At 39.7% G+C, this 27,899-nt stretch overlaps 2 protein-coding genes across 5 annotated transcripts; one reads left to right on the top strand and one right to left on the bottom strand.

Moving 5' to 3' along the window:
* Positions 1-10,098: 10,098 nt before the first annotated feature.
* LOC122875930 (pectinesterase inhibitor 10-like) lies at positions 10,099-23,116 on the bottom strand. Of its 4 annotated transcripts, none has more exons than XR_006377944.1 (2): positions 22,813-23,116; positions 10,099-11,384 (listed from the first exon to the last, which is right to left on the bottom strand). XR_006377944.1 is itself a non-coding variant. In XM_044195625.1 (2 exons), exons 1-2 carry the CDS (start codon positions 14,281-14,283, stop codon positions 11,090-11,092), a joined length of 438 nt encoding a protein of 145 aa, XP_044051560.1. In that variant the 5' UTR covers positions 14,284-14,629; the 3' UTR covers positions 10,099-11,089. The 4 variants fall into 4 exon arrangements, 2 of the variants coding, with proteins under 2 accessions (XP_044051560.1, XP_044051559.1); XR_006377945.1 differs by lacking the exon at positions 22,813-23,116 and adding an exon at positions 13,380-13,436; XM_044195625.1 differs by lacking the exon at positions 22,813-23,116 and adding an exon at positions 14,141-14,629.
* Positions 23,117-23,923: 807 nt separating this feature from the next.
* LOC122875929 (C-X-C motif chemokine 10-like) lies at positions 23,924-26,208 on the top strand. The gene is made up of 4 exons (XM_044195623.1): positions 23,924-24,080; positions 25,540-25,669; positions 25,765-25,845; positions 25,980-26,208. Exons 1-4 carry the CDS (start codon positions 24,026-24,028, stop codon positions 26,053-26,055), a joined length of 342 nt encoding a protein of 113 aa, XP_044051558.1. The 5' UTR covers positions 23,924-24,025; the 3' UTR covers positions 26,056-26,208.
* Positions 26,209-27,899: the final 1,691 nt, after the last annotated feature.

Genomic DNA, 27,899 nt, shown 5'->3' with positions numbered 1-27,899 from the left:
AATCATCAATAATGAGCAAATTACAGGTAACAATGCATTATCACATAAAGACAAAGGCAAACATTCAATAAAATTCACATATCTAGTTTTTAACAAATCGTCATACAATGGCTGCCAGCATGGATAAATATATACAATGTTTTCAATATTTTTTCAGCATTTTCAATCAACATTTTTACAAAATTGGCCCTGATAAAATTAGACTAAATGGATGCTGTAGTCTAAAATCAAAATCAACATTTGCTCTACCACCCATTTTAATAGCCGTAGTGTAAGGTTGTCAGATCAGAGAAGACACAATGTTTGGTGTACCACTCGCAAACTTGTACGCAAGATTCGCTAGGGTATCGTGTGTGACCACGGCTGCGTTGCATGCATTCAGAGCGAATCCTTTGCATTTCAACTATTTCTTGTTGTTCAGAGTCTGATAGCATTTTGGACCACCGGACACAAATTCTACAGTGTAATCATCACCTCTGGTGTCTCCATTAATTTAATCAGTTAGATCTCTGGGACCCAATCTCCATCCTTTGCCATAAAAACAACACTGTCTGTGTCAGAATAGACGCATCTCACCCCTAGCTTGTCCATCAAATCATAAAGCATAAGTCTTGCATGAGCTGTCGTAAAGGCTCCAACAAATATGTTTATGTTTTTAATTGTAGCAGCCTGTGCCATTCTGTATCTCCACTGAACAAGAGCAGCATCATCAGATACAAATGCAAACTGTCTGACATCATACTGATCGCTAAACATGTAGTGGGCAAAATGCTCAGGGTCTGTCACTAGTTCGCATGTAGCCTGGTTTTCACGCATCGAAAAACGACCCCACAAAGAGCTGAGCAACAGTTTGTTGATACTTGCTCTTCTCTGCAAAATGCCAAACCTCATCAATCTTGTTGACAACATAACCTTTCTCAACAGCCTTTTGCAGTTCTAAGCTGACCTGAGTTCCCGAGAGGACAGTACATAATGCATGTTTTACACAACACAACAACATCATTGATCCCATACGCTTGAAGCTCAGCCTGGAAATCAAACACCCCATGAAGCACTGTAGTGTACCACTGCATGAAAGTTGCCCCGTCTTTGTCAGATGTTGTCATATCCATAAAAATATGGATCTGGATACGGATCTACATAGTTAGCATTCTTGACCGTGTTGAATAGGTGTGGGAAATAACCTTTTTTGGCATCTTCAAATCCTAGCGCTTTGGGAGGTCTCGACAAACGCATTGGAAGGAAACTGAAGGAATCAAGCCACCTTCGTCGAACATTATTATGATTACCACAAATAATTAGTCTCTGGGTGATCCGCTGGTTGGCGAAGTATTCCAGCATGATATAATTATCAAATCCTGACGCATTGTGCACCATGAACGTGTAGTTTTGTACTTTGGCTGCCTACATTTTTTCACAGAGATTGGCACACCATATTTGGTTTTCAAAATAAGTTTCAGGGAGTGACGGTTTTTCTGGTTGAATGAAACACTGATGTCATATGTCTGATTATAACAGATCTCCGCAATGACCACATTTACCTTTTACATCTTTTGCGATGTTTGGTTTCTGTCACGTTTTTGTGTCTGTTAAAACAAGACACCGATCTGCAAATGCGCCGACAATCTGGCCACCTTGTGTTTTTCAAATCCTGCTGCTTATGAAACTCTTCAGACAGACATACATTGCAAAAATATTTGCATTTGTGATAAGCCGGGCTTTTATAACCCTTGTAACAGGATTATAAAGGAAAAATCCTGTTTTGTTTTGTATTATGTAATAATGGTCCTCGTACAGATAAAGCTATACCGTGGGGTTGCTCTCTGTCTGGTACAGATCCAATTTTTTAGTACTGTGATTGTGATGAAAAACAAGAATCTTAACACGCATATGCTCTTAAAATGTTGACACATCTGTTAGCGAGACTTTGTGCGTCGAACCTAATCCTGGATTTTTAGCGCCTGTTCTTCAATTTCATTTTCAGACATGTCAGGGTCTTTGTAGCTTGGGCTAAACACATGGAGAAGCACAAGTTATTGTCTGTGTTTGGAGGGACATAGAGACATGCTCTTTTCTTTTGAATTATCTGATCATAAGGCATACTCCCTAATTTGCATCTCACACCTCTGCGTTTATTTAAGGCGATGAAACAACAAATCAAGCCTATCATCTGTTTCTGTTCTTTTTATTACTTTGCATAACATTGTCTATTTCCTTCAGAATGTTTCGGCATTGTGGGTATCACCAGTGTTTAACATTGCGCAAACGTTGCTGGACATTGATGGACCTCTCAAAACTACATTTAAAACTCCATCTGGTGCAGCCAGTTTTGATGAATAATCAACAATTTCTGTTAAGTGAATGTCTAGACCGTATTCTTTATAATATTATTTACAAAGACCCAACAAATCCCACCATGAACAAGCACTTGGCAACAGTGGCAAGGAAAAACTTCCTTTAAGAGGCAGAAACCTCGGCTAGAACCAGACTCAGGCTGGGTGGCCATCCGCCGCTGCCATGTTAGGTTTTGAGAGAGAGAGAGAGAGAGAGAGAATGATAGTCATAGGAATAATAATGACAATAATAGTAATAAAGCCTTCACAGGCATTCAAATTAATTGCAACTGAGTTTTTTTTATTAAAGTATGTTGAAATAAACTATAAATTCATAAATTTCATGTTTTCTGAATAACAACCCACACAATGCATTGTGAAATACTAGATTGTTTAAGAATTGATAGATTTCTTATACTGGACACAAAATGTTTTAAAAAAAATGTGGCGTAGATGTGGATAATGTTTGTCAGTGATTTTCAAGCTAATTCATGAACTTAAAAACACAACCGTAAGTAGGGGGATGATGAAATGAGAATGAAATAATCTTTAATTGATTTACATTATTTATTTAGATCATTTTAATTGTAGCAGTTTTTTCTTATTGCCCTTAACTTATAGTAAACTGATTTTCAGTCTTATTGCTATGTCTGCCTATAGGAGGTTTTCATTAAAGTACAAAGCCTGTAAATCACAAAAAATGACCACTAAATTCAAAATGGCCGACTTCCTGTTGGGTTTAGGGTATGGGTCCAAGAGGCATTTTTTAAACGTCTGGACATGATACATGTGCTCCCAAATTTTGTACATTTAAGTGATTTCGTACATTTAGGGACTGCTCTTTAGGGGGCGCTAGCGATCCATTTCACCACAACCATGCGCAGGATCCATATGAAATGTAAATTTTCACCACTTCTGAACTTTGTGCACAGTTTCATGAGTTTTCGAGCACCTTTAGCCCCTCGAACATGCAATTCTTTTGGATAAATAATAATAATTGCTTGCATGCCAATAGGGCCTTATATTAAGGTGCATAACATTGTAATGTGATCATACAGATCAAAGCATAAATGTTATTAACAATTGATTCTGGTCATGCACATTATGGTCAAGTTGTACAATACTGCAGGACAATACTGGACAACAAGTAGGCTAATATTTTATCTCTCACCAGTAACATCAATAATACTGTGTCACTACACATTCCCATACTTATAAAGCTAAGTAACTATAAAGCCATATTCCCAAAGGTAATTTCAAAAATGCGAATGAATGGTTTGTTTCCATCCACTACTGTAATGTGATTATTAGGAGTCGGTTCATCGAGATAAGCAGTAGGTGGCGCCAATTTTCCATTATGAGGGCGTAACAAGATGACATAATTGAGTGAGTGCCAATCAAACCTCAAACGGTGAAAAAAACATGATGGAAATGTGATATTTCGGTTTGTTTCATGTATTAATGTGAGGAAGGTTACAGTCTCCTCATCGCTCCACACAGATCTGACAGATCACAGATCTGCCGCAATAATTAAAATCAAAAATACACATAAAAACAGGTGGATAGAAGCTCAGACAGCTCAGCTAGCATGATACCTAAGATGAGGAAGTGACTAATATTAACTAACCTTAAGCTGGCTACAGGCTGATAAAATAACACCGCACGTCACAAATATAGAATTAACTAATGTTAGATTGTTGAACCTAAATAGTCCTGTTAACTAGTAGCTACATGCACAACGTCATGCAGGCTAATAGGCAGCCTGTGCATGTAATGGTAGTGACTAGCTTCTTGAGTTAAGCTAGCAGCTAACTTACAGGCTGACATTAAGATCATTAAACAAAAGCAATCAACGTGCACCAGTTCAAACATAACATTCTTGCTATCACTAAGACGGAAGTTATGTATAAACATACCTGTGCACTGATTTTCTGTCTTTTCCGCTCCTACTCCATCTTCTCCATGGAATTCAAAACTCCATCTCCTGTCAACTAACAGTGGCTGTTGCCAAGCTGTCACTCTGATCAAGGCTGGCCAATAGGGACGTGTCTTACATCTTTCAGCGTAGAGATTCAGCTAACAGCAAGAAAAACTTTTGTTTTCAAAAGCAAAACTTTTGGTTTTTGATTGCAGTGTCGATTGTTTTGCTCTCAGATCAATTTTTTGATTGCATAATAAAGACACAAAAGTACCCTCATAAATAATAATGGGTGATTTGAATGACAATGCACTTGTTTCAAAATCCATAGAAAACTTCATGCAACAGCAACTTTACAGTCAAATTGTAACCACACCAACAACAGAAAATGGGACAGTATTTGATCAGATTTACATAAAAGTCATTGATCCTAAAATTGGAAATGTGCAAATCATTTTCACATACTACAGCTACCATGAATTTATTTATTTGGGTTTCTTACTTGCTAACTAGGGCCTGCAACATTCATCACTGAAGGTGAAAAGTCTGTACTACCGTGACGGAGGCTCTGTTAGTGAGCTTATGAGCTTTTTCATGTATATGACCTAACAAGCTATACACTTGAGAAAATATTTCCGTCTTAGGAGTACAACACCGCAAGAGACAAGCCTTCAGTCTTAGGAGTGTCGCAACCCAAAAAATAGAAATCCATCCAGCTCTAGTGTCCTTTACTTTACAGATCCATCATGCAAAATCCCCTGTATTCACCTCATCATTCACCTGATCTTGTTGCTTGTTCTATGCCTTAGATTACTCATTATTTATTTTTGCTACAGTTTATGCAGATTGGCCTTGCAATCTAAGGTTAGTTCAAAAAAGTCGGTTTCACATATGTCATGATTTTCCAACAAAAGCGCCACCTAGTGGCCTCGGTGGGGCATGGGAAAGTACTGGCCCATGTTTCATGTTATTTGGACAATCCTATGTTGAGATCTGACTTCACTTCCTGTTTTACTGCAACCTATAGGAAGTTGTTCCTTTATAAGTTGCGCATTGTTTGGAGTATCAAATTTTTTTAAATAACTTTTGATCATGAGGGTCCATAGATTCTATGTGCAAAGTTTTCTGCATATCGGACTCACCGCCTAAGAAGAGTTTTAAAAAAAAGGATGTTCGCATAGATCATTGTTTTGCAACAACACCGCCACCTAGTGGCCAATTGGCACCATGTTTTACACAGACCCTCTGTGGGGCATAAGAAACTACTGAGCCAACTTTCGTGTTAATCGGACAGACCTAAGTGGACATTAATTAATTTTTTCATATTTTGAAAAATATAAAGTGACTTCTTATTTGACCATAGGTTGCAGTGAGGCGAACTTTTGTCACACATCAGTGGATATGCTGGAAACATTTCAGCTCTGTAGGACGTATGGGTGAAGTTTGGAATGTGAACATGTTTACATTTGTTGAAATAAGCCATGCCCACTTTTATCAATCATTACCAAACATTACCATCAACTGAGTCGAAATGGGTGTGGTCTATATCACGAGATGCAGCTCAAATCAGGGAATGCATGCATGTAAGGTTTTGAATGTGCGACGTACCACGTGGGAGTTACTGGCTAAAACACGTTTACCTTGATTATAGCGCCACCAACTGGTTGTTATGTGTCAATTTTGGGGTCAGAAGTGGGTTCACGGTTCTATACCACCCGTGTGAATTTCACTTGCATAAGTCTTACAGTGTAAGCTGCAGTACCACTTTTACCAACAAATTTTTTTTAAATCTGAGCAATTTCAATAGGGTTCCTAGCATGGCAGGTACTGGGCACCATGATGCATTGCACTCGTGGTTCACAGCCCACTCAGGCTTGGACCCCTTATAACCAAGTACTGCAGGTTGAGAATAATAAATATAAAATATAAAATTGACAGATATTAAAGAATCTAAAAAAAATATTGTAAGAAAATAATGAAGAATATGTACAATATGACGAATGAGGGACTACACCGTCTTACACTATGACTGTTATTTAAGTGACAGATTGTGCAGGGATGTGCAATTTACAGTATGAGTATACTGTACTACAGGGGGGATTGGGTGTATGAGAGCCAGCCCGGGCCTTGTTAATTAGGCCATCTGCAGACGGACAGAAATTGCCTTTGTGGCGTGAGATGTTGTTCCTGATGGAACGCAGCCTCCTGCTGGAGGGGAGTGTCTGAAACAGTTTGTGTCCAGGGTGGGAGGGATCAGCCACAATCTTTTCTGCATGCCTCAGGGTCCTGGAGGCGTACAGGTCCTGGAGGGAAGGTAGATTGCAGCCAATCACCCTCTCTGCAGAGTGAATGATACGCTGCAGTCTGCCCTTGTCCTTGGCAGTGGCACCAGTGTATCATCAGAATCAGAAATATATTATCGATCCCAGAGGGGAAACTCTTTTGTTACAGCTGCTCAATCACGTCAGCGCACACAGGAATAGAAGTACTAAGCAAATCAAAATATAATACACTATAATACAGGTAAGATAAATTAAGTACAAAGTGGATATAAGTATAAAATTAAAATAAGTGTAAAGTACAAAGTGGTTGATGATAAGTATGTACGGTATAATAATACAATGTAAATATAAGTAATAAATAATAGTGCATGTACTGTCAAGTTAAGTGTAGCTTATTAAGATTATTATAAGACGGTGGATATTGCACAGCAGTTATAGAAGTATGAATAAATATCAATAAATTAAACTGAAAACAGAGTATATTGCACCACAGTTTTAAACAGAGAACATTGTCCATGTGTACTCCCAGGTACTTGTAGTCCTCAACAATGTCCACACTGACCCCCTGGATGGAAACCGGGGTCACTGGTGCCTTGGCCCTTCGTAGGTCTACAACCAGCTCCTTAGACGTTGGCAACACCAAATATTTTTAAGAGGCTTTTAATGATGCTACCAGCTCCGCCTATGGCTACCTCCTTATAGATTATGAAGTTAAACCACCAGATTATTTAAGACTCAGAACAGCATTGCTATTAGATCAGTTGGTTGTATATATTCCAAAAAAGCAAAAGGGGTGACCATGTTGTAACGTTTGCAGAGAAATTTGGCTCAGTTGGAGTTGTTATATAAATTGCCAACAACTGCGCGAAGGGTTATTGTGGGTAATGCAAGCCCAGACTTTGACGCCCTGTGTGAAATAGCTCTCAATGTAATGAGAAGTAATATTGCACTAACTGACAAACAGTACAAACAGCTGAAAAAGAAGAAGACAGTCATCAGACTGGTCACTATACAAATCCTCCTCCTTTATTACCCTTACAATGAGCAACTATTCCTTTTATAACAAGTCTTTTCAATCAGCATTGAAATGGAGCACACTCAAAAAAAATTTTGGTTCCTCAGCATCAGCTGGACTCATTAAAGCAGCACCAGTAGCAGGAGCAAAGCAATGGTTCCATAAGACAAACAGCGCAAAATGATTTGGATAGAGCTATGCTCGATGTGTTGAAACTACCGAATACAGACATGTATGAGAAGGCCAAAAAATATGCCGTATTCTACAGAGATACCTGTCGCTGGTGAGACAGGGGGAGCGTGAATAAAGTGTATTGACTTTATCACTAACCTCCAGTGAAAGTAGTGATGCGAGTAGATCGAGTAGATGTTACACCTGGTGCGGATGACAAAAAGGACCTGATTCTAGAAGAAGTTTTAAAACACGTGCCTAAAAGAATTAAGAAAAACGCTGAATACATTGTGGATGCATTGGTCCGGGCAAAGAAAATTAATATCTTGGACAGATCAGGGAGAAATTACTGTTACCAATCAACCAGTGAGAGGTTCACACTTGTATGATTTGGTAAAAAGTGTCACTGCATCACATAATGTTTTAGGGCACAGGGGTGGGAAAGGTTTTTAAAAACGATGTTTGTGGCAGCTGTTTTTAAATGAGGCTCAGCCAAACTAAATCCTGTTTTTAGCAAGGGCACAGCCATCCTAAATAGATTGCGAAATATACCTCCTAGCCCTTGGTCATATTGTGTACTTGTCCCAATAAAGCTGGGTAATTCTCCACCCGCTTCAGTACGACATATATTTACCGTCATCTCGGGTGTACGGTGTACGCATTATTTTTCAATTCGCTGTTACAAATACTGACTCACAGGTTTGAAGTGTAGTTTGACAATTACTTTCCTGTGTGTGAAAGGTTTTGGTAGTTTTTAACGATATTTCTGTATCGTCAATAACTGATTTAGAGAGTGATGTGTGGTGTGGCTTGCCAGAGTGGGCATACGATGAACCTCATCAGATACAGGTACATTTATACAGCGGCACATAAGAATCTCCAATAAGCTGACAATCCTCTATATTGCTGTACAAGAAAATATTGTAACTGCTGCCGTGAATGTGGGCAGGGTGGGGCGCTGCATAGTGTTTCCTGAAATTATGAGTACGCGGTATCTCAAATGGTTCTCTCAAATGTTAAAACTCAGTATTTCAGCTAATCGTCCGTTAAATGTTAAAGTAGTTCCTTCTGCCCCCAAAAATGAAAAAGATTTGTAATAATGTTATACTGTAGACTTAAGCGGGATGTTGCCTGGTAAAGAATGCATTTCAAGTGAAATTCTTTTACTATCCTAGGTATAGAGTCATAAAAACCGACAAGAGGTATAGTCAATGTCTGCTGTGTTTTAGAATCATAGACAGATAGTCACATCAGCGTCTTCTGCGGAAAAACTAGCCAGACCTGGGGATATTGTAACTCGATAACCCCCACCTCGTATGCCTCGCTCAGAATGATTGGCTTTGCTAATTTTGTCCTGTATCGCCATATCTTATTATTTGGATATGACTGTATTGAAGCATTACTAGGCAATGTAACATAAAAGCCATTCTTTTCCATTGTTCTGACATGGATATGCCTTTTTTCAAAAGTGTAAGCAAGCGTACACCTTTTATTGCACGTCAACAATGTCTTTTTCAGGGAGTCATGTGTTAAATTTCTCGGACCAGCTCAACCATTTCACAAGAACCAGCTTTTTACATCCTGATCTTTTTCTGGCCACTATTTTTTCTCTTTTGTTTTTATGGATAAGTACTAGTTGTAACTCTGATTCACCGCTTCACCAGCACAGTCCATTAGTCCATATACAGGTGGATCGGTCACTGACCATCTACCCATCCGCTATCTACAGACTTGTAAGACAAAGGACAGTATCTGTGGCCATTACTCATCCTGTTAAGTATCTACCTATCTACCTCTTACCTGCATTACTGTGTTGACCTTGCTGTACTAAATCACCATCTGCCTCCATATCGGTGTCTCCTGCCTTTCTGTCCGTAACAACAGTGGCCTTAGTTTCGTTTAATGTTGAAAAATGATGGATTTTATACCCATCCATTACTTGTTGAAACTGCTTATTATAAAACTCTGTGTCCTGCGTCCATTTAGAGTTTAACAGGCACATGGCCCTTGCTCAGAATGTCTTTAAAAGCATGGCATCGATACATGTCAACAAGTATCATACATTATCATTTTCTGAAAAATATTCACACATCTCAACTAGATCAATTTGGAACTGCTTGTCAATTCCACTAAGCAAAACCCTGTTTCTCGGAAATGTTTATCCACATTGGCATTTTCTTGTCCCAATAAAATGCGTTTAACCTCAGGTAGCGTAGGTGTCACTCCTGTACAATCCCTGACCGCTTTGCGAAGCTTATACATACTTCCAAGGACGCCCGGATGCGCCGGGTCATAGTAAATCTTTTACAACGTACTCTCATAAATGATCACATTGTGTTTGTTACAACGTCTTTTTATTTTGTCGCTGTACTAATCACAGTAAAAACATCTTTTCGACATATATAAATATGTATATTACACACAACAATAATCACTAAGACTATGAAAAATATTTTAACACATGCAAGGTTTAAGCTAAACAGGAATCCCGATTTTACTGTTTATGAAAATGTGCATCTTTTGCAACACATGTCGCATCATTGTTGTTCTTGATCATACAGACTTATGGCATCTACAAACAATGTGTACAGTATAAGTATGCGTTGCGCTTTTATCGCTTTAAAATCATTTGTGGAATGCATAATTGTTATAGTCTGTTGCACCACCTCTTCCCACGGCGTTGCACAAGACTGAGCTCTTACTACATCCATCAATTTTTCTAATCCACAGACATCAGATGGATTGACTTGGCTTTTACTTTTGTACTTTGTGATATCGTTGATTTCAATTGCCTGATCTAGAAGGGCGGTTAGCTCACATATAATGTACCGCACGCTGATGGCCCTAAACAGTCCTCTCAAACAATTTCCCATGACATAAAGAAAAAATACAAGGTAAGGTAAAATTTTTTCCAATACTCTTTCTACTCTTCTAACCCTCTCCAATAGTCACCAACCCTGCGAATTTGAACTACTTTGACAAAGTCCTCACCGATCATGGTGTCATACATTTCTTCGATTTTATCCAAGAACCTCTCTGATGATTTCAGCTCATGTAGAATAGTCTCTGCAACACCTTGGACTTGGGCTTCATCTGCGTGGATGTAATTTGAACTCAAGAAGCGCTAGAAGGGCGGAATAAAACTAAAGTGTCGGTCCAGAGTCTTTTCATAAGCTGATCAAAGTGGCTCTCATAGAACCATTCAGGGATCTCCGACACGCACTTGTGATGTTTCTGGCTGGGGTGATTAATCTGACAACTGTAGCAGATCTCCTCCCAATACTTGTACAAAACAGTATTGAGCAGATGAAAGACAACTGTTTTCACGCCATCTATGAACACTGCCAACAGCATATCGTCCGTCTGGTCACTAACCACATCTCCGCTTGCCTCTTGTAAGTCGGTAGGTGGTGGAGATGCTGGAGGTGTAGGGACCAACAGAGATGAAGGAGGCAGAGACAGAGGAGGTGGTGGTGTTTGGATAGGTACCCAGGACTGCGGGGATGATAGAAGTGACCAGGATGGCTGAGATGACGGATGTTCTGGAGGAGTCTGCGGAGATGTCGGAGGCGGTGGAGGTGTGCAGGCCAGCAGAGATAGAGGAGGAGCAGGAGTTAGGATAGACCCCCAGTTCAACGGCGTTGACCAGCCGCCATCTATGTATTCTGAAAAACAATAAATTATATTAGAAAGACAGAAAAACACTGTTAAATGAAGCGTATCACACAATCACATGTGCATGCATTCTATAATCGTGTAACCTGTAATACACACATATCCAACCTATTAGTAGTCAGCGTGTCTGATGATTTTCGGCCTACACATGGATGGCAGAAGGCCTGATTGCACACTAGGCATTTTCTAATACTTTCATAAGATGTGTCGATTTTGTCTCTTGATAGTTTCATCAACTTCACTAAACACTCTTTGCAGAGTCCTCCAATCGCACCACTGGAGAAAGAAGATGTTTTTAAACCATGAGGTATATTCTTGAAGAGTGAGGAGGTACAGATGTAATCTCCATTCTTCACATCCTCTGGTTGCTATTACACTCTCTCTATCTTCGCAAACACTAAGAAAAATAAACTTGTCTGACGGCCTGCGATATATAGCCGGACCTGTAGCGCTGACTCATTGAGACACAAAGTGTCTCAGGATAACCAGGCTGATGAAGGTCTGGGCAGATGACACAACAAAACAGTTTCCAATCTTTTACAGACATAAGCACCTGCACCATGTTTCATCACCCGCAAAACCATCACCTGCACAAGTACCTGCACCTGTAGCGTAACTTTGCTGTCACAATAAATAACAGAGTAAAAATACCCACTGACCCCCTCAAATTCTATTTTTAATTTGAGCAACGTCGCAGTAGTAAGATCACGTGCTACACGTCTCTTTTTGCGAGGGGCTAAATTCACATCTGTATCACATGGTCTGGTCCCAACAGACATACCTACAACATCGGCGGTTTGGGTAAGATCCACACATCTGTCAGATGCCATGACTGCTGGCTGTCCTTTGCTGCTCAGAAAAAAGGGTGTAGAAATGCCTACTAGTGACCATTACATGTATATTCACTGCCCACTCCTGAACTCACTGTGCTGCAGTAGTCCACTCCTGAACTCACTGTGCTGCAGTAGTCCACTCCTGAACTCACTGTGCTGCAGTAGTCCACTCCTGAACTCACTGTGCTGCAGTAGTCCACTCCTGAACTCACTGTGCTGCAGTAGTCCACTCCTGAACTCTTTGAGCTACAGCTGTCTCCAGAACATTCTGCTGAGCTGCAGCAATCACCCATTCCTGAGCTGATATAGTCTCCAGTTTCTGCGGAGCCGCAGCAGTGTCCTGATTACCCCAAAGTGCAGCAATGTCCAGCAGCCCTGTCACCCCCCTCCGGCTCAGATCTCCAGTTGTTAGACCCCAGTCCTGTCTTCGCCTCATGGAGGCAAAAAAGATCAATTTCAATACGAACACCCCCAGCCATCTTTAGCTGTCCAGCTAGTCACTAGGTCTCTACTAAATCAACACCATACAATTTGAAATTGACAGGTTATCCCTCAGCCAAGCCTTAGTAAATAAATAAATCCCACCAAAAATCCCTTCAAATATACATGAGATCCATCACTGTATGCCATATTTTCTCTGCATGTAAACATAAGCACCTATTTTCCTTACAGAACCCATCATAACACACAAACTAGCATGATGTCACCTTTTTGTCCTCATTGGGACAAAAAAGATCAATTTGAATCCAATCACCCCCTGTCACCAGACAGGGTGACAGCAGACCAGACAGCCACAGTGTTTCTACAACATCAAATAACAAACATCAAAAAGCCACCTTTTAGCAGACCAGATAGTGTGAGAATTAAAAATTTAAATGAAGGTTGCTTGCCTATTATATTAATATCATGTTGAAACGTTTGTACACATATGCACGCACACACAGGGCATGAGGTTTAACAATTCAAAGTGTTGTCCTGCAGACTGCTGACTGCAGGGAAAAGTTGATTAGCTGTTGCAAACAGGCTTACATTTGTACAAAGAAACAGGGAGATCAGAAAGAACATCATGTACTGAGGACAGTATGTATTGTAATGACCATGAAAGGAAAAGTATCAGTTTTGGGGAACGAAGCAGAGACTTTAGCAACTTACAGGAAGTGTAGGATTCCTCCACTAGGGCGCTGTCTCCACACGAAGGGTGGAATCGTGTGCCAAGAGGCTGGACCAGCCTGTGCACCACCGAAGGGAGAGCTAAGTCTAAACCACAGCTCCTCCCCACCTCTGGAGAAACCTATCAGATAGTTGTACGTTCTTATTTAAAACTCTGTGTAATGTAAAAAATAGCATTCTTTTTTAGGATGATGGCTACAGATTAACAGCTTGCTGACTGTGGTTTTCTGAATAGAAAAGATCCTTGTACAAGATGCTTTTGATCCTCCAGTTCTTTAATAAATGCCAAATTAAGGAATAGCTTCTCTCCAGACTTTTCTTTTGCAAATAAACAAACGCGCTGACAATAGTCACATGACTCACCTGACCTATACACTCAGCACCTCACATGATTCACCTGCCCTCTACACTAACCCCTCCACCTCACACAACTCACATGACATACACAACCAAATATCACATTATACATGGCTGCGAGTGCACATGATGCACACTTTCCAGGCAGAGTGCCTTTTCGACCCCTGTTCTTAGTAGGACACTGCCGTGGACAGCTGCAAAAGGGAGAGTTAGCAACAAACCTCCCCAACAACCAAGTGTGCAACTGCAGAACAAATTTGCTCCACTGCTGCAGGACCCTGGATCTCCATCTGATGACCAGGATAACCTCTCATCTTCACACAGCAGGGTAAGAACTGAGAGTAAATCAGAAAGTAAAAGGCTACAGGGGAAGCTAACGACTTTACCTCAAACTCAGATTGTGGGTGATTTTGCTGTTACCATGTGCAGTAAGAACGCCAAAATAGTCTGCTTTCCCAAGGACATGGTCTTGGCAGAAAGAATCCTGCATATCGTGGTTGAACACCCAAATGTGGAAAATGCTGCACATAGGGATCAATGATGTTGTGAAGCAGCAGTCTGAAGTGCTGAAACAAGCCTTTATTGATATGTTGAACACAGTCAACTCTGTGAATGCTGAGGTGTTTATCAGTGGCCCTCTACCACCAGTCAGAAGAGGAGTTGAGAGATTCAGCAGATTGTTGGCACTAAACACATGGCTCTCAACTGCATGCACCCTCCATTCAGTTCACTTTATTGATAATTTCAACTTCTGGGACTGCAGACATCTTTTTAAGGCAGATGGACTTAACAAGACAGGAGTAAATCTGTTTATCTCTAACTTATTTTACCTCCTGCATCACCCATATGTTTGCTCTGCCAAGGACAAAAGACAAGAGGAATCAAAACAGGAGGAAGACATAACACAGCGCAGGAGGAGCCACCTCAGCCCCCTCCTGAGGAGAGCTTTAAACTCATCAGAGACATGGAACCTCGTCCTACCGGCCTCAGAATCATCCTCTGTCTCTCCAGCCTGATAAAAGTACAGCACGTCAAGGTCCAGGCTACAAGGCTAATGGCACTCATGACTCTTCCTAGGACAAGCCGGGCCCTGTGTGCTGGTAGCTTTCTCAATTCTTTTCTTGATAGGTAATAGAAAAATAATGGAGAATCTGCTACGAAACAGGAAGCACTCAACTGATTCTGAAAATTGATCAAATTTAGCATTCATCCCTCGTCAGACACAGCCTGTTGCAAAAAAATTGGCAGACAATGCTTTTAACACACTGAATTTAGCGTTATTAAAGAGTGATTTATTTTGTTGTTTTGCTTGAAGAAGCCAAATTATCCAATAATTCACAAGTAAACAAGACTGAAGCCCTATTCAGATGGGATTAACATTACAGGGGGAGGTGGGTAATGAAAGACTCACTGTGCTCCTTGATAATTTAAGTCATTGTTCCGGACGGCATTTTAAACATTGGGAAATTGAAGATATGGTCTGTAATAGATATGGATATTCCACAGACCAAAGCTAAAAGAGAAAGCCAAAAGCCTCCCCAGGGGGCCGCAGTAGAGTTGAGGGGCAGGCAAAGATACTGTATGAGGTGAACTTGAGACAATAATCATTATGCTGGCCTCCCTCTCCGTGGTTGAAGCAGTTTATCCAGCTAGCTAAACAATCAAATATGCCCAGAAAGACTCTTAGACAGAGGAGGTTGCATTGTCTTTGAGTTTACTGAGAGACATAACTTGACTGGAAAACTGAAACACAAATCAATTAAAAAATGTCAATGAATAAAGGCTCTTGAAACATACATCGTCTTATAACCAAAATTATCTTCACAGAACTATTACGGATATAGCCTTCGATAGCTTCAACATACAGAAGAAAATGTTCTACCACAGAGCACAGAAAACGTGAGTAACCTGCAGCACGGACATGTGCTCCCCTACTAAAGCAAGTGAAACTTACCTCTAGACTAAACCACATTTTCACTCTGCGTCACTAGCTGGCAGTATTAGGCTGCAGAATATGAAATAGATTAATTTATCTCTTAGGAAACGGCATACAGAGGCCATCACAATTGCACTCCTTCTAGGGAGTCATGACTTAGTCAAATCTGAACACACAGTCATTAGTGATATCATTCAGTTTGACTTATACTTACAGAGGATATCATTATTCTGATGTCCATTGTGCATGAACATCCATAAATCCACTTAGGAATCATAAAAATAGACACTTCAGAACTTGTCCGGGAATGATTTATTTTATTTTTAATTTTTTCTTTAGTATTAAAGTAATCTTGTGAAAGTTGTCTGTCTTTTCATGGGTACACTACAAACAGGAACTGCTAATAGCTAATTTTGCATACTTTTAATGGTGCCAATTTGCCAAAACGTAAACAGATTTAGGTTAAAAAAGGGACTCAAAAGAGAATACCAGTAGCTGACATTACAAAAAACTGCCCACATACGTGCTCTGGGTGGAATTAAAAGGACTAACCAAGGCAGGTAATGTTAAAATCACCCCAACTCCCAAGAGAAATAAATCCAGTCCAAATGGGGCTTGAGAGTCTACAGCCACATTAGCAACTCTGTGAGGCTGAGCAAAATGCTTACACATCTTAGTTAGCTTGTTAGCATGCTAACATTTGCTAATTAGCACTAAATACAAACTCCAGCTGAGGCTGATGGGAATGTCATTAATTTTGCAGGTATTTGGTCATAAACCAAAGTATTGGACAAACAGAGGTTCACCAAAATTATTACAATTCATCCTGATGGGGAACATTCATGTCTGTACCAAATGACTAAGCAATCCATCCAACAGTTGTCGAGGCTTTTAACTCAACAAGTGGCCAAGCTGCTGGTGGTGTGAGATGAAATGTCAGGGGATCACCAAAGTCATTAAGATTCATCATCTGGGAATCATAAATGTTTGTACAAAAAGTCACCTTAAATCCATACAATAATTGTTGAGTTATTTCAGTTTGGACTGAAGTGGTGGACCAACATTACCACACAGGAAAGTAAAAAAAATGAGCATAACTCTGTGTAGCGGAGATATGTATTTTTCCTCTCCTGTTAATCATCGCGCAACCCTCAAATGTATCTTGCGACCTGATGTAGGTTGGAAACCACAGCACTAGACACATTAGGTAAAGTAAAGAAATCATATAGTTACATAAATACATATACCAATTCAGTCATATTTCAGATATTGATGTAGGTGGCTTCAAACCAAGTGAAGGTGAAACTTATTGGAAAAAAACTTACACTTAAGGGATATATTTTAATAAATCCCCATTAAAATTTTGCTCTGTCAATCAAATGTTTCAGTTTCACATTTTGAATGTCTTGCCTGGGTCTTTCCTCTTCCCTGGTTTAAGGGAAATTCTCCAAATCAGACATGAGTTGCTCAACAGGATTGGGTAAATATCGACGTGTGTGGACTGAATGTGTGACACATTGGTGACTATGCAATGCCCCGGGTGATACTGTTGATGCCACAGCCTCTAACAGCCACCATACTGGCGATCAGAAAACGTGCTATTCTCAGTACTGCTGGCATGCAAATGCTTCAATACTGTCTGCTGAAGTAGCTTGTTGCATGCGAGATAGTCTTATTTTCATTACACCTGACATGCATGTAAAATGTAAATCTATACAACCTATGGGAAACAGCATTTGGATTTGTTAAAGGTGTAGTACATTGTTTCAGGAAACTAGCTATCGTAAGCTATTTTTAACTTTAGTTTATATGTGAGCTAAAGAGAATCTGTAAATTTTATTTTAAACACTCATCTTTATACAAGTGCAATTATGCTGAACAGTGCATTTCAACTTGTCTTTGTCAGTTGAAGGATAGGTTCACATTTTTTCAAGTCTGTTCAATGCTCACATGCCTATATGAACATTGAAAGAGTTTTTGGTCACTGTAACTGTTTCTCCTGTCCATACTAGCTGTGAAGAGGTCCCTTCCTAAAGCAGCTCCAATGTAAGAAATGGGTGTCAAAATCCATAGTCAATTCATTCTGAAATTTTGCCAAAACTAACATGAGGTTTCAGCAGTCTCTGTAAGACAAATCAAGTGTCTTTTAATGCAAAATGTCCTCTTTGTGGTACTATCTGTCAACCACTGGAGCTCAGCAGGTAAATGGTAAATGGACTGTACTTGTATAGCACCTTTCTAGTCTTCCAACTACTCAAAGCGCTTCACACTACATATTACATTCACCCCATTCACACACATTCACACACTGATGGCAGGTGCCAACTGCTCATCAGTTCAAAGAAACTAACTAAACATTCACACACAGTCACACACCGATGGCCATGCCAAATTTGGTGACCTCATGACCTTTCTTCATGAGCTCCACTCTCAGGCCAAAATGTACAAACCCCCATTCTTCCACTATTTGCATTCCCCCATTATTCATCAAGCCAGCCCATGCTTTATTGTAGATATTATGGATATTGTTATAATTCCTGCTGTCTTTTGTGAATGTCTAATTATTTGTTATTGTTCTGTTCCACAAGAGTAAACCACCATCCAGGGACCAAGATATCAGATATAAGAAAATCAATCAACAGAAGAATTTGGGAGTTAACGCACCAGGTGAAGCGAAAAAACAAGATGGACTGCTAAATAGGATAACAGACTGTTCTTTTGGGCCCTTTATTTCTTGTTTTCTTTCCTTGTTCCAGACCTTGTTTTAATGAGTGATCAGCTCATGTTTAAAGTCAGCTTAAAGAGAGTTAAAAACTGCTCCAATGGCTAAAGGCCAAATAAGTAATATGTTTGACAACATGGTTTTGAGATGCTATATTTTATAACACATGATGGAAAATAACAATTTTATGTGTTTCAAAACAGAATGAACTACGAATGAACTAATGAATTACATATGAATATATAGTAGATATATGTTCATATATGGGGTGCACGGTGGCAGAGCGGCTACAGCTCCTGCCTCCCAATAAGGAGATCGTGGGTTCGATTCCCGGACCGGACCAACATCACACAATCTCTCTGGGTGGAGTCTGCATGTCCTCCCCGTGTTACCGTGGGTTCTCTCCGGGTTCTCCGGCTTCCTCCCACCGTCCAAAGACATGCATGTGTAGGTTAATTGATAACTCTAAATTGCCCGTATTGAATGAATGTGTGAGTGAATGGTTGTCTGTCCTTGTCTGTGTCTGTGTTCGCCCTGCGACGAGTTGGCCACTGTCCAGGGTGTGCCCTGCCTAAGGCCCGAAGTCACTGGGATAGGCTCCAGTCACCCGCGACCCCCTAACGGGGACCAAGCGGTAGAAAATGGATGGATGGATGGATGTATATATACACATATATATGTATATATACACACTCAATATTTACCATATTTTGTCACATAAATAAATCTATATATTATGAAGAAAATTACATACATTAAGCTATATAAGTAAATACATTTTTCAATATATCAAAAGCAGCAATTCCTTATGTATTTTTCAATATATTGTAATATATTTACACAATATATAATTCTGTATATTTTCATATATTTTTTAGATATGAATATCTGTTTTTTTCTGTTAATTATTCATCAATATCAGTTAGTCTAGCCAAGAGGAATATTAAGTTAATTAAATCTTTTCAATTAACCAGTAAATCAGAACACTAAATCATTGAACATATTGACAGTTAATATATAGGGAAATATATTTTCCTTGCGTAAGGGATGGATCCAGTAGTATGCAAGATTAGGCAGAGATAATAGTTTTATTCTGTGAGGATTCAGTGCAGAGGGTTTAGAGTAGACATTGGGATCGGGGCTTTCCCTCAGCCTGTTTGTTTCAATTTCACTTCCCAATTCTTTGAAAGTCTCAACTATGCTGAAAATATAAAAAAGGGAACATATGCTGATCCTGCATGACCGAGGTACCAGTTAAATCAGAACATGCCTCCAGAAGTACAAAATTATACCATACTACTGTATAATGATATGCTGCAATTCGCCAAAGAGGTCTTTACTCAGGAACTACTTCATCACAAAGGTGCTGTTGAGGAAATAAGTAAATCAGATGCACATTTCCTTGAAAAGGCCTGTGTTTCCTATGAAAGGACTCATCATGCAAACATAGCTGTGCTATGTTTGCGGCTAACCGGTAACATAGCAGTCCCATTTTGGTAATAAAGAAGACAGATATTGAGGTCCTGCACTGACGTTGCCATCTAGGGCTAAGTGCCATATAAAAGGGTGGAAGCAAGTGGGTACCTAAACAACAACGGTTAATTCAGTGTTTTTGCTAAATCAATTTTTAAATGGGGAGGTTTCCACCCTCTGTCCACTTGTCTCTCACACAGTAGTAAAATGAGAGAAATAATGTAATGCCTTTACTGTCCCTGCTCATGTATTTACATGCCTAAAACAGTAACATGTTTTCGTAACATTCAACCTCGGCTTAACTTTGGTGACAGACAGGGGTCTTTGTCTCAGAATTGCAGTCTTTTCCATACCAAATGTGTCTCTCTCTTTGTGTCCCCGGACAGGGGACGGGTAGCTGTGGCTTAATGGTAGAGCAGGTTGTCCACCAATCGGAAGGTCAGTGGTTGCCCTCATGTCGAAGGCAAGACACTGAACCCCACTGTGCCTTCGGTGTGTGACTGTGTGTGAATGTTTAGTTAGTTTCTTTGAACTGATGAGCAGTTGGCACCTGCCATCAGTGTGTGAATGTGTGTGAATGGGGTGAATGTAATATGTAGTGTGAAGCGCTTTGAGTAGTTGGAAGACTAGAAAGGTGCTATACAAGTACAGTCCATTTACCATTTACCTGCTGAGCTCCAGTGGTTGACAGATAGTACCACAAAGAGGACATTTTGCATTAAAAGACACTTGATTTGTCTTACAGAGACTGCTGAAACCTCATGTTAGTTTTGGCAAAATTTCAGAATGAATTGACTATGGATTTTGACACCCATTTCTTACATTGGAGCTGCTTTAGGAAGGGACCTCTTCACAGCTAGTATGGACAGGAGAAACAGTTACAGTGACCAAAAACTCTTTCAATGTTCATATAGGCATGTGAGCATTGAACAGACTTGAAAAAAATGTGAACCTATCCTTCAACTGACAAAGACAAGTTGAAATGCACTGTTCAGCATAATTGCACTTGTATAAAGATGAGGTCGCAAGATACATTTGAGGGTTGCGCGATGATTAACAGGAGAGGAAAAATACATATCTCCGCTACACAGAGTTATGCTCATTTTTTTTACTTTCCTGTGTGGTAATGTTGGTCCACCACTTCAGTCCAAACTGAAATAACTCAACAATTATTGTATGGATTTAAGGTGACTTTTTGTACAAACATTTATGATTCCCAGATGATGAATCTTAATGACTTTGGTGATCCCCTGACATTTCATCTCACACCACCAGCAGCTTGGCCACTTGTTGAGTTAAAAGCCTCGACAACTGTTGGATGGATTGCTTAGTCATTTGGTACAGACATGAATGTTCCCCATCAGGATGAATTGTAATAATTTTGGTGAACCTCTGTTTGTCCAATACTTTGGTTTATGACCAAATACCTGCAAAATTAATGACATTCCCATCAGCCTCAGCTGGAGTTTGTATTTAGTGCTAATTAGCAAATGTTAGCATGCTAACAAGCTAACTAAGATGTGTAAGCATTTTGCTCAGCCTCACAGAGTTGCTAATGTGGCTGTAGACTCTCAAGCCCCATTTGGACTGGATTTATTTCTCTTGGGGAGTTGGGGTGATTTTAACATTACCTGCCTTGGTTAGTCCTTTTAATTCCACCCAGAGCACGTATGTGGGCAGTTTTTTGTAATGTCAGCTACTGGTATTCTCTTTTGAGTCCCTTTTTTAACCTAAATCTGTTTACGTTTTGGCAAATTGGCACCATTAAAAGTATGCAAAATTAGCTATTAGCAGTTCCTGTTTGTAGTGTACCCATGAAAAGACAGACAACTTTCACAAGATTACTTTAATACTAAAGAAAAAATTAAAAATAAAATAAATCATTCCCGGACAAGTTCTGAAGTGTCTATTTTTATGATTCCTAAGTGGATTTATGGATGTTCATGCACAATGGACATCAGAATAATGATATCCTCTGTAAGTATAAGTCAAACTGAATGATATCACTAATGACTGTGTGTTCAGATTTGACTAAGTCATGACTCCCTAGAAGGAGTGCAATTGTGATGGCCTCTGTATGCCGTTTCCTAAGAGATAAATTAATCTATTTCATATTCTGCAGCCTAATACTGCCAGCTAGTGACGCAGAGTGAAAATGTGGTTTAGTCTAGAGGTAAGTTTCACTTGCTTTAGTAGGGGAGCACATGTCCGGTGCTGCAGGTTACTCACGTTTTCTGTGCTCTGTGGTAGAACATTTTCTTCTGTATGTTGAAGCTATCGAAGGCTATATCCGTAATAGTTCTGTGAAGATAATTTTGGTTATAAGACGATGTATGTTTCAAGAGCCTTTATTCATTGACATTTTTTAATTGATTTGTGTTTCAGTTTTCCAGTCAAGTTATGTCTCTCAGTAAACTCAAAGACAATGCAACCTCCTCTGTCTAAGAGTCTTTCTGGGCATATTTGATTGTTTAGCTAGCTGGATAAACTGCTTCAACCACGGAGAGGGAGGCCAGCATAATGATTATTGTCTCAAGTTCACCTCATACAGTATCTTTGCCTGCCCCTCAACTCTACTGCGGCCCCCTGGGGAGGCTTTTGGCTTTCTCTTTTAGCTTTGGTCTGTGGAATATCCATATCTATTACAGACCATATCTTCAATTTCCCAATGTTTAAAATGCCGTCCGGAACAATGACTTAAATTATCAAGGAGCACAGTGAGTCTTTCATTACTGTCACAGTCTGTCATGTTCTCTCCACCACATCACAGCCACATCTCACCTCCTCACCTGAGTATTAATTCCCAGCACCTGTCACCCATCGCACACCTGCACATAATCAGCCACTCTACTCCCTATATAACCCAGCTCCTCACCTCAGTCAGTGTCCGGTCTCGTTCATAGGAAGGACAGAGTTACGCTACCTACCTTTGAATACCCCACGGACTCCCCCACGACGTCACGTTTGGATATCTACCACTTAGAACCCTGAACCCCGGCTCCTGTCTGTCTCCAGTCTCCTGAGTGTGTCGCTCCGACTCCTGGCTCCCGTCTGTCTCCAGTCTCCTGAGCTCCTGTGTATCTCCAGTCCTCTGTGTCTGTCGCTCCAGTGCCCACACTATTCCGCCAGTAGTAAGATCAAGGACAGTATCATATCACTCCGTGTTGCAATAAACTCTCTCAGTCTCCTTACCATTGCCTCCGGTGGTTCTGTCCGTAACAATTACCCACCTCCCCCTGTAATGTTAATCCCATCTGAATAGGGCTTCAGTCTTGTTTACTTGTGAATTATTGGATAATTTGGCTTCTTCAAGCAAAACAACAAAATAAATCACTCTTTGGTTAAACTGGTCTGTGACTAATGGTCGCAAGTCTGTAGTATTTCGATTTAAGGTGTCACAAGTCAAAAAGGTTGGGAACCTCTGGTCACCTAGTGCTCACTTGTTCACCAAGCTGTGAGTCCACCATTTCAAACTCATGCTGTGCAACCAAGCTTCATTTAAATCTTTATTGTCAATCCTTGTTAGGATCCTAAAGTTTCCAAAGATACCAAATATGTCATACTGAATTTTGATGCATAAATGCACAATGTAGAATATTTCTATTTGATGGAATGGTGGACATATAAAATCATGGTACACTGACTTTGAATAATTCACTGATTTTAAGCATACAGTATAAAGTAGATCCAAATGAATTGCTGGAACAAGAATAGGTGTGAAAAAATGTTTTTTTTTTCTCATTTTGAATCTTGGAATGACAAGACTATGTTTTGGTGTAAGCAAGTATAATGATTGCATTAGTGTGATTTATTGAATTTATTTGCTCAAAGACATCTCTTCTTCATGTATACAATATTACAGAGGCCATTCTGTAGACTAAATGATTCTCTGAGCCAAAGCTTCTAGACAAGAAGTGTCTCTGATTCTGGGAAACAGGCTTGTTGGAGAAAAACGGAAGAAACAGAGAGAGTGAAAGGCATACTGGAAAGTGAAACCATCGTGTCATGTGTACAGCAGCCCTGTGTGGGTGTTGCCCAGTGTATAAATGTGAGTAATCCCTTGAGCTGTACACCATCAGGAGTCCAGAACAAAGACAGACACAGTGGAGTGTGAGCCAGAATCTGTCTACAGCCACAACTATGAATTCAGCTGTCAGTGCCTTTCTCACCTGCCTGCTTGTCCTCTATGCACAAGGTAGTGTGAAAGGTTTAGTTTTCTGCAAATATTTTGTCCTAGAGCTTACATCCCACCATACTTTAGCAGCTGAAAGTTAGATATGTTAATATGGTTTGTTTTGCTTTAAATGTTGCATCTTGTATTTTGCATAATTAGGATTGTCCAAAGTACCAATACCAAACTGTTTAGTTTAGTGTTGGGTTGCAATACAAATATGGTACAATGACTGTTCTTTTCTTCCAGTCGCAAGCAGCAATGCAGCTCAAAGCGGCTGCTCCTTGTGCAACAAACGTATTATTCAAAAAGTGTCAGTCAAAGTCAATGACGGGTAACACTTGCAGTTAACAATGTATTTCAGCTGAAAATATCTGCAGCTAGTAGTAAAATGCCTGTAATGACATTAGTTTGCTTTGAATAGACTTTAAATCTACACTAATCAATATTATATGTAATAATAATAATATATATAATTTTATGTTAACACTGGATCAAATGACTATGTGAAATGTTAAAGGTAATGGTACATAATGGTAGTGATGAACTCAGAGATCTATCACCTGACTCTGCAGTTCCTCTCAGCTCTACAAGGTGTTTCAGCATCTTTGAGCTCACTGTTTTGGTTCAGTCAGTTGGTGGAAACAAAACCAGAGCTAAAAGGAGAGTGAATATTGGACTTGAGATTCATGAGATGGACATGAATGCTAATGTTGCTTTATATCAGCTGAATGTGTAAATTGGCAACTGTTTGCTAACAGGTTCACCTGTTTACTTTATAAAATAATATGTCACATGTTGTGTTTACAGGTTGTTCCACTGTCTCTAAGAGGCCTAAAAATCCATTTATACTGCTTTAATGTAAATACAGGGAAAATAATAAAAAAAACTGTTATTTGAAAGTTTCAATTACTACAAAAATGCTTTACATATAAAATACTTGAATTTAGAAAAAAAAGAGTTAAAGGTAAACAGTCCATGACCAATATTTAAACACTAATGTAAACAATAAGAACAAACAACCGGATGGACTGTTCATTTCAACAAATTAAAGTCAATTATAAATCTTACAAACATATACATAAACTGAAAATAAAGTTTTAGCACCAGAAAATTTGAATCTATGTATATGATAATATACTAATACTAATACTAATAATATCATTACATTTATATGTCCAAATAGTACATTATAGTAATACCAAGAAAAATCATTACATATATTACAGAATGGCAGGATGCCAGTTATTAGCAAGAATGCCAGGCTTCATTACATTTACATCTTACCTTTTCACTGGTCTGCAGTCTGTTTATGCTGACTTTTAGCTCCGTCCACTGAAGTTGACGTCAATCAGTGAAAATAGTTCTACCTGCAGAGCATCTCTGACTCTGACAAAACATTGATACATGTTAATTCTGAAGTCTGCTAACTGACTTAAAAGATGATCAGCAGTTAATAAGGTTGTGTCTTTTCTTCCCACAGGGCAACTAGCCAACAGATCTAATAAGTGCAAGTGTTTAAACAGTTACATTGGCAGGATCAACCCACAGCTCATCAAGGCAGAGCCAGTCATACACCATCCAAGTATCTTCTGTCCACATACAGAGATTATGTGAGTAAATGAGCTGAATTAAGCTCCGTTTACTGACATGTCATTCTTCTGCATTCTTCAGCTTCTCTCTAACACGGCTCTTTCTTCTCTCCTAGTATTACAACAACAGCAAATAAGGAAAAGTGTGTGAATCCACAGTCACCACTCGGAAAACTCATTCTGAAAAACAAAAACAAGTAAGACCACCTGGACTGCATTAACCTCAGGCAACATAACAGTGTTCATGCTCAGGGTCTCCCAATACGAAATACTACTGTAAAAGTTTCAGATCTCCATTGCTTTTTACTAATAGTGTCACATGTTGCTTCAGGCACGGCAAGAAAGGAGCTCTGAGCACGACGACGGCTTCGAGCTCAACGAGACTCCACACGACATCCAAGCTGTAGGACTGTGATATAGTGGAACTACAACACTTGTTATAATAGAAGGAGTTGTTCATCATCATTGCCTTTGTCATGTATAATGTGGAAAAACTTCTACTTCTTGGTCACTTTTCACTTTGATGAATAGAAGAATAAACTCACAAATTGGATAGCAAATACGATCTTGGTATAACATGTATGCATGGGCACAGTCAGATACCAAAATCTTAAAGTAACATTACATTCACTCAGCTTTATACAGTATGTCCTACTTCATACAAAATCACATATCATAACGACACCAGAGAGGAGGCAATAGAATGTGTGTGTGTTACTCTAGGTCCAGACCCTGCCATTATCATGGTAGTTGAGAACATCAACAAGGTCGACATCTTATCGTTACCTCCAGACACCCAGAGTCTGCCCACATAAGTATGCTAAGTGTGAAGGACAGTGAGGGCCTCTTAGGTCAACTAACCATGTCAAAGCATAAATTAGACATTCCATTCCAACTCTTTACCTATAGATGGTTTAGTTACAGTGATAATTACTCTCATCATAGCACAATATATTTTAAAGCCTGAATACAGTAACTCAGAAAGCATTAAGGATACATAAGCTGTCCATTGGTGTAGATCTTATAATAAAGTACTGTTTACAACAAGTTGAATTTATTCTAAACTACTCCATAGCAAGGCAAGGCAAGTTTTTGTATAGCACATTTCAACAACAAGGCAAATAGAAAATAATTCAAATTCAATTCAATTTTATTTATATAGCACCAGTTCATAACAGAAGTTATCTCATTGCATTTTTCCTATGCTTTTCCTCTTTATAATATTATGTACAGAGACCCAACAAATCCCACCATGAGCGCTTGCTCATGGTGGGATTAAAAAGAAGTTTGTTCTTGCCACTGTCGCCAAGTAAGCACTTGGCGACAGTGGCAAGAACAAACTTCTTTTTAACAGGCAGAAACCTTGGACAGAACCAGACTCAATGGTGGATGGTCATCCACCACTGCTGTGTTTTGAGAGAGAGAGAGAGAGAGAGAGAGAGAGAGAGAGAGAGAGAGAGATTTTGAGAGAGAGAGAGATAAGGGGGTGGGGGAGAGGGAAGGGCTGGGGGGCACAATGCAAATACCACCTAGAATTTTAAATTAGTAATAATGTAATGGTAGTAATCTTAAAATTAATAAATTAAGCCTATAGCAGCATAACTAAGGGATGGTTCAGGGCTCACCCAAGCCAGCCCTAACTATAAACTTTATCAAAGAGTAAAGTCTTAAGCCTACTCTTAAATGTGGAGATGGTGTCTGCCTCCCAAACCCAAACTGGGACCTGATTCCACAGGAGAGGAGCTTGATAACTGAAGGCTCTGGCTCCCATTCTACTTTTGGAAGACTCTAGGAACCACAAGTAACCCTGCACTCTGGGAGCGCAGTGTTCTAGTCAGGTAATACGGTATTATGAGCTCTTTTAGATATGACGCTTGTAGGTGAGGAGAAGGATTTTAAATTCTATTCTGGATTTTACAGGGAGCCAGTGCAGAGAAGCTAAGAAATATGTTCTCTTTTCCTAGTTCTTCAATTTTAATTATATAGTGCCAATACATAACAAAAGTTATCTCATTGCATTTTTCCTATAGAGCAGGTCTAGACCGTACTCTTTATAATATTAATTACAGAGACCCAACAAATCCCACCATGAGCAAGCATTTGGCGAGAGTGGCAAGGAAAAACTTCCTTTAAGAGGGCAGAAACCTTGGACAGAACCGGACTCAATGGTGGGCGGCCATCGGGAGAGAGAGAGAGAGGTTTTGAGCGAGAGAGAGAGAGAGAGAGAGAGGAGGGGGCGGGGGCACAATGC

The sequence above is a fragment of the Siniperca chuatsi genome, linkage group LG5 (genome assembly GCF_020085105.1).
Source record: "Siniperca chuatsi isolate FFG_IHB_CAS linkage group LG5, ASM2008510v1, whole genome shotgun sequence".
Classification (NCBI taxonomy): Eukaryota; Metazoa; Chordata; class Actinopteri; order Centrarchiformes; family Sinipercidae; genus Siniperca; species Siniperca chuatsi.
This window is presented reverse-complemented; position numbering and strand designations above follow the sequence as displayed.